Genomic DNA, 10251 nt, shown 5'->3' with positions numbered 1-10251 from the left:
GCCTCCCGGAAGTGATTGCCTCTGGTTCACGGCGCAGGCGCAGAGGACGCGCGTCGCGGGGCTGGTGGGAGGCACGCTGTTCGCGGATCTCCGTGCGGGTCTGGGGAGCAGAGCCGCGTCGCTGCTGCGCGGGCGTCATGTCAGACAATGAGGACAAGTGAGTGCGGGAGCCACGTGGCCTTTGCGGAGCCTCGGAAGAGGCGGGTGAAGCGGGAATTTGAGTCCAAGGAGGCTGACGCGCCAGGCGTGGAGGGACAGTATCCGAGGGGACTGGGGCCGCTGCAGGGGCCCGCGGAGCTGGAGAAGGGAAGGGCGCGGATCCAAGAGCGTAGCCAGAGACAGGACACAGAAAGGCACAGGCTCGAGGGTGCAGAGGATCAGTGGAAAAGGTGTCTTTCAGAAAACGTCCACTGCGCCGGGTTCCGCGTCCTGCGTGGGGACGATTGCGCTGTGTTAGACGTAGCCCTTCCTCTCCGTGGGCTCCCTTCTGGAAGAGGGGACAGATAACGTAGGATCGTGTGAGATTAGGCAGTAAAAGTACGTGGCACAGCGGGTCCTCGAATAACGTTTTCTGACGTTGGTGAGATGCGGTAGGAACCAAGCCCTGTCGATGTCAGTTCGTCGATGGTAAAATTGGTTTCGTCGTGCATCGTTTTGCTTAAAGTCGCAGCACCTATCGTGGGCATTAAATGAGCACTTACTGTGTAGAAGTACTCCAGAGGAGTGGTGAGACAGGTGGCAAAGGTCTGGGCAGGTTGCAGGCGTCTGGTGAGAGAAGGTAGTGTTAGTCGTAGAGGTAGTGAGAAGTGGTTTTGAATTCTGAGTTCATTTTGAAGCTGGGGCCAAAAAGATTTCCTGATGTATGGGGTGGGAGCCGAGGTCTGTTCTGAAGATTAAAATAGGGGCGTAGTCAGCATAAGTATATTAGTCAAAACTGAGAAACAGGTGACATCATCAGGGGGTGTCAGTAGAGAAGGGGAGATGACTGAGCGTTAGAGCGCTCCAACAGGGAGTACCTGGGGTTGGGGACGAAGAGACAGGAGCAAAGGAGACTGAGAAGGAGCAGCCAGTGGGGTGGGGGAAATACCAAGAGAGTGAGGTGTCCTTGCAGTGGAGGGAGGAGAGTGTACTGAGCGAGAGAGGGTGGTCTAACGTGCCACTGAAAGGTCAAGCTAAATGAGAGCAAGACTAGTCCATTGGTTAGCAACATGGAAATCATTCCACAAACTTGAAAGAAGGAGTGGTGTTGATGGAGCCGTGGAGAAGGAGGTCTTCTTGGAGTGAAATTGTGACAGAACGGAAAGAGAAGAATTGGAAACAGTGAGGATGGACAACTCTTCCATGAATTTTGTTCCCAAGCAGAGCATGGAAATAAGGCTCTGGGGGGAGAGAGGTTTTTGTTTTTTTTTTTTAAAGATGGGGAAAATGTTTGTGCTGATGAGAATGATGCAGCGTAGAGAGAGAAAAGAGACAGTGATGAAGAATGTGTCCTAGCCAATTTTGGGGGTTGATGGGGTAAATTCGAAGGAGTGAAATGGAACAGAAGTTTGAGTCACTCACTAAGTAGATGTTTCTGGAGCACCTCCTAACTGTTGGCTGAGACACTCTTTGCCCTTTTTGATTCTAGTAAGTGGTGCTCTGACTAATTGCCCTCTTTCTTCTTGTGCAGTTTTGATGGCGACGACTTTGATGACGTGGAAGAGGATGAAGGGCTAGATGACTTGGAGAACGCCGAGGAGGTCAGTGTGTCGTCTTGGGCTCCCCCCCTGCAGCCCAGGCTGTCAACAGGCTGCCCGGCGATAATTACCTGAATGCATCTGCCTCCCATTTGTGACCAAAGGCCCTGCCCCAGCCACCCCCAGTTAGAGTGAGCAGAGTTCCAGTCCTGGGTAGCGTAACAGCCCCAGAGGGTGGGCCTGCAGCCTTTTATCCACTTGGACCACAGTCCATGGTTTCTGAGGCAGTTACTGCGCTGATGGATGAGATGTCACATTCATTCATTCAGCAAATGTGTGTTGAATGTTTATTATGTGCCACGTGCTCTGCAGCATGGGGCTCCATAGGAGCAAGGGGGAGAGTGACCTTGAATAAAGCTGGCGAGGTAAGGGCCCAGATCAGGCAAGATTTTGTAGCCTGTAGGTAGAAGGAAGCCACTGACAAGTTTTGAACCAGGGAGTGGCGTGATCTAAAGTTTACAATTTATAAAGAGCATGCTGACCTCAGAATGAGGAGCGAAGCAGGGAGGAGCAAGCATGAGACAGAGAGATCAATTAGGAGACTCTCACAGACCTCCAGGGGAGAGACCTGCAGCTTGAACTTGTGCACTGCTAGGGTCATTGATAAAAAAAAACAGATGGAAGAGATATTTTGGTGGATTGGATTTGGGGCTGAGAAAGTGGGAGATGACAAACATGACCCCTAGGTTTCTGGCTTGAGCAACTAGGTGGGTGGGTTACTAGCTTCATGAATAAAATAGGGCTTTCTGTCTTGGGTGACTGATGGAAGAAGAAGTGCTTTGTGTCTCCCGGAGAGTGATCCCTCGACTTTTTTAGTCCCCTTTGGCTTAGAAGCCAAAGCCCCTCTTTTTGAATTTTCTCTCTTCAGGACACTCTCAGGTACCCATATTCACTGTGTCAGAAACCTCTTTCTCCATCTTTCTGGCCTCCTTCCATTCCTGTCCTGTCAATTCTGGCTCCTTCATTTAGTTCAGCCCTGTTCCGATCCTTCATTCCTAGTGCACCAGCCTGGTTTAGATATTTATTCCTTTACAACCACATTACTGCAGCAATTGTGTTCCTGGTTTTCCTGCCTTCCGTCTGCTCTGATTGTCTTTCTGCTGCCAGAGTCATCTCTCTTACCTGCCTACGTGATACCCTCGGTCTTCCTAAATGGTCTCTCTGCTTCTGTCTTTGCCCTCTACAGAATATTCTCAACAGAGTATCCAGAGTGATCTTTTCAAATCTTAAGTTAACTGATGTCTCCTATTTAGAACCCTCATCCAGTGGCTTCCCATCTCATTCAAAGTAATTGCCAAAAAGACTTACAAAGTTCTCCATGATCTGGCCACCTGCTCCCTCTGTGATCTTATCTCTTCTTGCTGTCCTTGTCATGCCAGGCACACCCCTGCTCAAGACTTCTGATCATGCTGTTTCCTCTTCCAGGAACACTTTTCCCCAAGAAGCGCACATGACCTGCTCCTCACTTCCCTCAGGGCTTTGTCCAAGTGTCATCTCAAGGAGGCCTTCTGTGACCATCTTATTCATATTTAAAATTGCAGCATTCTCCCCCTCCTCCCACACTACCTCCTTGGCACTCCCTGTCTTGTTTCTCTATTGTTATACTACTACACATCTTACTTATTTATTGTTTATCTCTTCTTACTGTAGTATAAGCTCTATAGGGGAAGACTTTTATCTTACTGCTCTATGCCAAGCACTTGGAACACTACTTCACATACAGTAAACACTCAATAAATATTTGTTGACTTAATTTTTTTTTTAAATCTTTTGTTTTTTTAAATTGCGGAATATATTGGGGAACTGTGTGTTTCTCCAGGGCCCATCAGCTCCAAGTCGTTGTCCCTCAGTGGAGCCCTGGAGGGCGCAGCTCAGCTCCAAGTCCAGTTGCCATTTTCAATCTTTAGTTGCAGGGGGCACAGCCCACCGTCCCATGTGGGAATTGAACCAGCAACCTTGTGGGTGAGAGCTCGTGGTCCAACCAACTGAGCCACCCCGCCGTCCCGTTGACTCAATTCTTTATTATAGTATTTATTCTCCTGCCTGTGACCCTCTATGTACCTTTGCTCTAATCATACTCCATCATTAGTTGTCCAAACCTAGTACATTACCTCCTCTGTGCCTTTGCACGTTCAATTCAGCCTGCCTGGAATGCCCTTCCCTTCCTCATCGGCTTGGGAACTCCTACTAATCCTAGACCAGCTCAAGTCTCATCTTTGACTGTCTTCCTAACCCACCGAGTGAGTTAGATTCCCCCCACCTTCTTGTTAACTTTGTTGCACACTTGCATTCCTTCAAAGCACCTGCTGTTTCGTTTATTCTTGTCTCCTTCCCAGACCATGAATTCTTTCTTTGAGAGCAAAAGCTCGTGGCTTTCTGTCTCAGCATCTGTTACGATGTTTGGCATGTGACAGATGCCTAATAAGTAATTGTTAAATATATGAACACACACACACACACACACACACACACACACACACACACACGGTGCCAAAAAAATGTATACACATTTTAAGAAAGGAAAACTATTAAAATTGTAATACGCAACATATGCTGATAACAAAAGATGACTACAAGTCACGTTTGACTTCTGCAATGACAAGAGGTGCTCAAAGTGGTTACCATCAGCGTCCAGACACTTCTGATTACGGCGAACTACTGCTTGAGCAACGTTGACCAAAGTGTCCACGTGTATATATTTTTGGCACCCCCGGTGTATATATGAAAGATACATGTAGTACGTTCCTGCCTTCACTCTGACTTTTTAGCCACTTGACCCATTGACTCAGTTACCCTAGCTGAAGATGGGGTGCTTATTCCTTGTTTCCTGCTTAGGGTGATTGTTGTCTGTGCTCAGGACTTCTTTGTATGGAGTCAACGTTCTGGGCCCGGCCCATCTCCAGGCCCTCTGCTTCCTTCTTCTGGGTGAGGCAGCTGGCTTTGTCATCCTGATCATGATTCCTCTCTTTTACTAGGTCTGAGACTTTGGCCGAGTTAAAGTAACTCTCCAAGCCTCTGAAAAGGGCACGGTAATCCCTACTCATAAGGTTATTGTGAGAATTAAATGAGGTGTCAGTAAGGCAGCTGCAAGGTCGCTGGCATATGATCAGCAGTAGTAGTGGTGACAGTCATGGTCTCATCCCCTCCCCCTCAGTAACGCACCTGAGAGTTTCCCTCTTTTTGTCTTGGTGTCCAGGAGGGCCAGGAGAATGTGGAGATCCTCCCCTCTGGAGAGCGACCGCAGGCCAACCAGAAACGAATCACTACACCGTATATGACCAAGTATGAGCGAGCGCGTGTGCTGGGCACGCGAGCCCTCCAGATCGCGTGAGTGTCCCCTTCACTGTCTTTCCCATTAGTCAGGCTACAGTGAGCCTCCAAATTGTTGACGTGGCCCAGCCTGGCCCCTGAAAACAGACTCCCTGCTTTCACGTGCTAAACAAGGCGGGGGTGGGGGGGGGATGTGGTCCCTGTGTGCCAGGCACTGTGCTAGACCCCTGCCCTCAAGGAGTCTGATCCAACAGGAGAAATAGCCTATGAGCATCTGAGAAGTCAAATAACAGCACCATAGAAGAATAACAATAAAAATACAGAACTCGATGATTGCCTGTCAGGATTCAGGGAGCCCTAGACCACTGTGGGCCAGTCAGTTGGGGGCGCTGCGGCAGTAATGCCCGGCTTAATGTGGTCCTTGACTCAAGGTAGACGACCATCAGCCCAGAAGAGTGGGAGAGCCCTCCCTCCACGTAGAAGCCACGCCAGAGGTGTGAAAACACAGAGCAGTGATGGGGTTCTGGGCACTTGCAATGAGCAACCTTTCCTTTCCCTCCCGAGTTTAGAACCAGGTGAAGGAGAACGAGATTGAGGAGATAGCCAGTAGACAGGCGGAGATCCGAATGTGTTCCGAGGGCGTGTTCAGGCCTCCAGAGGCTGTGTCTGCAGGAGCAAGGCTGCCCGCTAAGGTTGTGGGCCTTGAAAGTGCCCTTCTCTGCAGGCAGGTGGTTTTGTGAAAGCTGGGCCTCTCCAAGAGGCTGGGCCTCAGATGCTTGCTTTTTCTCCCTGTCAGAGAAGTTACTCCCCCTTTCAGAGGAAGAGTAAGTGGGGGGACAGAGAGAGGGCAGGCGTGGTACCGTCGCTGTTGTAGACGGTCTCCCCAGGGAAACACGAGGCCGAGGAAAGGAGCCCCACCCAGACTTCTTACAAGACGGTGTGGGAAATGCTGGGGATCTGGAAATGGAGGTGCTTCAAGCAGGGATGAGTGGGATAGAGGCGAGAAGAAGGCCGGGGCCAGCGGTGTGGAGTCTTGTGTGCGGGAGGGCCAGTGAGGCTGAGGCGGTAATTCCCCCTGGTTTTCAGTCAGCTTTGGACGTGCTCTGCAGCCCTGGGGGTGCAGATAACCACCTGTCCACGTGACAGAGGCTTGGAGAAGCGGGCAAAGTGGTTCCTCATCTGTTCTGCAGCAGCACACCTCTTGCCAGCCTGCCCCCCTTGCTGGCCTGGCAGAAGGGTACCCCTGGGGTCAGGATCCTCTAGGCCTGCGCCATCAAGGATGGCGGCCCCTAGCTCCATGTGGCCATTTCAATTTAAATGAAGTAACCTTAAACAGAAGGAAAAGTTCAGTTGTTTGGGCTCATTAGCCACGTTTCGTGTACTCAGTAGCCACCCGTGGCCTGTAGTGGGTAGTGCAGAAAGAAGACGTTCCCATCTTGTTGCAAAGCATTCTGCTGCTTGCAGAGCACTCTACGGGTGCTCTAGCGCTGTCTCTGCTAAAAGTGACCCGGCAGAAGGAACAATTCATCGAGGAGTTTTCAGACAAGTAGACAGATTGTATGTAAGTTCAAGTCTTTCAACGTTGAATAAGACACTGTGCTTGCACCTGTTGGGGATGTGAAGGTGAGTAAAGACATAAAGACACCATTGTCTTCCTCCGTTTACAGCCTGGGGGGGAGGGACCCCTTCACAAATACCCTGAACCCAAGGCACATGGGAGTGGTGCTTGACAAGAGATGCAAAAATGGGGAGAAGGGAGTAATTGCTGGGGTGACAGGGGAAGCCTCATGAGGAGGTTAGAATTCAGGCAGGGACCGGGAAAGGAAGGTGGTTTTGAGGGCCTCCCAGGGGCCAGAAACAGAACAAGGAAAGGTCCTGGTAGTGGCAGGTAAGCGTGGCTTGTTGCGGGGGAATGGCAAGACGCTTGGGGCACAAGACTGGCAAATATGTCCCTGGTGCTTTGAGTGACAAGTTCAGAAGATGGTCATGCATTTGGTGGACAGTGTGGAGCGCTGAACAGTTTGCAGGCGGACATTCAGACCACTACCACGGCCCACTGTCCTGCTTTTCTTTGGGAGCAAGGTGCAGTTCCACGTGGTGGGGTCTGTGGTGCTCCTGCTGAATAAGGGCTGGGACACTGTCCAGGGGTTCCCAGCCTGCTGGGGGGCAGTGGAGAGTCAGGGCCCTAGCTTATCCTTAGCGCTAGGCACGCAGCCTTGTACTCAGATGAACAACCATTTCTCGGGTAGTTTATGGATGACATCTCGCTCCAGTTCCTTAGCACCAGCTGGTGGCGGGGGTGGAGCATAGCCACTTCCTAAGGACCGTTGCTGGGTTCATTTGTGGACGCTTTGGTGCAGACAAATGACCCAAGGGCACACTCGCACACTTCGCACATCGCCTGCACATAGTAGGGTTGGATGAATGAGTGCTCTTGAATTACTCATATCTTGAAGGAAGGAAGGCACCTGCAGGTCAGGAAAAGCATTTTGCCATATTCTTTAAAGCTTTAAATTTGGGGGAAATTGAATTATTTATTGAGAGAAGATATAGGGAAAGTAAAATACTTGGTCTCTGCTGCTGGGAAATGTTCAGGCTTTTGGGAGAAACACATTAAAATAGTTAGCCATAAAATTAGTAAATTATTTGGTGTCAGCTGTGGCTCTCAGACTGGCTGATTGCCACAATCACCCAGGGGGCTTTGTAAATGCAGGTTCTCAGGCTCCTTCACTAGAGATTCTATTCAGAGGACCTGGGAACCTGAATTTTTAACAAGCTCTCCTAGTAATTCTGATGATTATCAGGTTTGGGATCCATTAGTGTAAACTTGAGCTGGAATCATCAAAGGTGGCTTCCTAGAGGAGGTGGGCCCAGAACTGGCTCCCCGCCCATTTGTGTTCAGAGCCTGTGCTGTGGGTCAGGCCTTGTGATGGAGCATGTGGTCCTGGTCTCATGTGGGAAACATCAAACAAGTAGTTGCAGTACCGTGAGGTTGGTGCCAAGAGAAGCATATGTAAATGAGTCAGGGCACTGAGGATCCAGCGAATGATCTCCAAGGTGGAGACACTTGAGCCTCTCCCAGGCCTGTAGGGAGAGGAAGAGCTTGTAAGAGAATGAAAAAGGAAACAACAGTGTCTTTCCAGGGAGCCGTAGGAGTTTGGTGTGGCGGGAACGCAGGATAAATCTGGGCAAGTAACATGAGAAGGTGCTAGAAAGGTGAGCAGGGGCCAGACTGAGTTCTGCCTGTTGGCCATGGGGCATCGTGGAAGGATAGTAAGCAGGTGAGTGCCTGATGCAGGCCCCGTAACGAGGCTGGAAGAGCAGGACTTCTGAGCAGGTGTTGCCAAGAAGGAAAACGGAAGCTGGGTCCTGAGACCTCGCCCGGGGGTGTTGGGTTAGAGCAGTCAGAAGGCGAGCCCTTGCCCGTGCCCTTTCCTTGTGCTGGAATACTCTGGCATGGCCACTGGGTTCATGAATCTGCCGTAGGCCCTGGGAAAGGTCCCTGGTAGGGCAGCTGACATGGTGAATGTCATATGGCCTTGTGATGAAAGGTTACACTTGTCCCATTCTCAGTAGCTTTCTAAATTTATGGATCTTGAGCTTATAAATGAGTGGTGTTCTAGCACAGTGGACGGGAGCATGTGGGGTTCAAATCTTGGCTCTGCCCCTTACTGGCTTTGTGACCTTGGGCTGGTTACTGACCTCTCTGTGACTCAGTTTCCTCATCAGTAAAACAGCAATAACATTACCTCAAATGAAATAATCTATGTAAAGAGCTGAGAGCAGCATATGGCACTTCGTGAGTCTTGGCTTGTTAGCCAGTAGTGTTTAAACATTGTTGTGTAGGCAAGGCAGGGCTTTTTGTCTTCGTGTTCAAATCATGCTGAGAGTTGGAGAGAAATTCAGTGCTTTGGAAGCAAAGCTGAAATCCGGCCTCCTGGCTCCCACCCGTGTACCCTCACGGTCAGTGCCCCTGAAGCACCGCCTATCCGCCTCGAAGGTGAGGAATAGGGTACCCATCCAGTCCTGTTTGTGACGTGAGCTCCCTGACTTCCTGCTGGACCCTTCTCCCTGTGTTTGCAGTCTCCCCAACACCTGTCCCTGTACCCACAGGATGTGCGCACCTGTGATGGTCGAGCTGGAGGGGGAGACAGATCCCTTGCTCATCGCCATGAAAGAGCTCAAGTAAGTCGCCCAGATCACGGTTCGCGGCTCCAGACACCTGGGAGGCCTCCGGTGGGTTCTCTGCCCGCCCCGATCCCCACTTCCTTGCTGGGGAAACGTGGTGCTCGTTCCTGTGGATCCTTAGCTCGTTCAGGCGGCAGCCCACCAGGAAGGAGGAGGGCGGGGGTGGTGGGGCAGGCCAAGGGGAGGGCACTGATGAGACGTGCCCCCCTCCTGGCCGGCAGAATTCCTTGTTCCTGCTGCACTTGGCCTCACCGGTATCCACCCAATCTTCCTGCCCCTCCGCCCTTCAGCCCTGGGATGGCAGAGCCCTCGCAGACGCACTGCCCTTCGCGCAGGGATCACTGTCACTCCTTTCCTCCGGAGTACACTCAGGGCCCTTCTCTCCCCTCGTGCCCCGCCCTCATGGGCTTGTGACTCCTCCTCCGTCACAGGGCCCGAAAGATCCCCATCGTCATCCGGCGCTACCTGCCGGACTGCAGCTACGAAGACTGGGGGGTCGACGAGCTCATCATCGCCGACTGAGCCGGGGGCGCTTCCCGAAGGTGCCTCGTCCCCACTTGTAGTCTCACAGTCTGTATACCTGCACGTAATAAACTGTTCAGCCTTTCCACCCCGCGTCCTCCAGCGCTGCCCACCCACCGCCTCCCTGTTACTGCCCTGCTGCCTGAGGCGGCACCCATCTACCGGCCTCGTGACTGTCAGCTCTTTAAGAAGCACCAGGGCCCTCACTCCCTGTGGGCGCCCCGTATCCCTCCCTCCATCTCCCCTTCACCAGAGCAAAGGCTGCTGCAGGGAGACACCTCAGCTGCCTTCCCAGCAGACAGACGAGCCTTTGTGCCCAGGGAGCTGGTTGCCACGGAAACCCCCAATTTCCTTTCCAGTGGGGACTGGCTGCAGGGGCTTCTCCCTTCTCAGGAGTATCACAGAGCAGGTCTCATCAAGCCACCCATTGTTTCCTGAGGACCTGCCTCGAGCCTCTTATCATGGGCTCGGATCCCCTTTCAGGAGCAGTGCCCCAGCAGGAAGCTTGGGACAGGGGATGATCTCCCGCCCTCCC

The 10251-nt window shown here is 51.8% G+C and overlaps 1 protein-coding gene across 2 annotated transcripts; it reads left to right on the top strand.

Annotated features, from left to right (window-relative positions):
* The first annotated feature begins 34 nt into the window (after nt 1–34).
* On the top strand, nt 35–9802 carry POLR2F (RNA polymerase II, I and III subunit F). Of its 2 annotated transcripts, none has more exons than XM_081058840.1 (5): nt 35–157; nt 1670–1739; nt 4933–5063; nt 9120–9191; nt 9626–9802. In XM_081058840.1, the coding sequence occupies exons 1-5, from the start codon at nt 138–140 to the stop codon at nt 9714–9716; spliced, it is 384 nt and encodes a 127-aa protein (XP_080914966.1). In that variant the 5' UTR covers nt 35–137; the 3' UTR covers nt 9717–9802. The 2 variants fall into 2 exon arrangements, with proteins under 2 accessions (XP_080914966.1, XP_080914965.1); XM_081058839.1 differs by having other exon boundaries at nt 9416–9802.
* The last annotated feature ends 449 nt before the right edge of the window (nt 9803–10251 follow it).

The sequence above is a fragment of the Rhinolophus hipposideros genome, assembly GCF_964194185.1.
Source record: "Rhinolophus hipposideros genome assembly, chromosome: 9".
Taxonomy (NCBI): domain Eukaryota; kingdom Metazoa; phylum Chordata; class Mammalia; order Chiroptera; family Rhinolophidae; genus Rhinolophus; species Rhinolophus hipposideros.
The sequence above is the reverse complement of the archived record's forward strand: the minus strand, read 5'-3'. Positions and strand labels throughout refer to the sequence as shown.

Coding starts and splice junctions, on each gene's coding strand:
- POLR2F (XM_081058839.1), top strand. CDS start 138: ATGTCAGACAATGAGGACAA. Junction 158..1,669: donor ATGTCAGACAATGAGGACAA/GTGAGTGCGGGA, acceptor CTTCTTGTGCAG/TTTTGATGGCGACGACTTTG. Junction 5,064..9,119: donor ACGCGAGCCCTCCAGATCGC/GTGAGTGTCCCC, acceptor CTGTACCCACAG/GATGTGCGCACCTGTGATGG.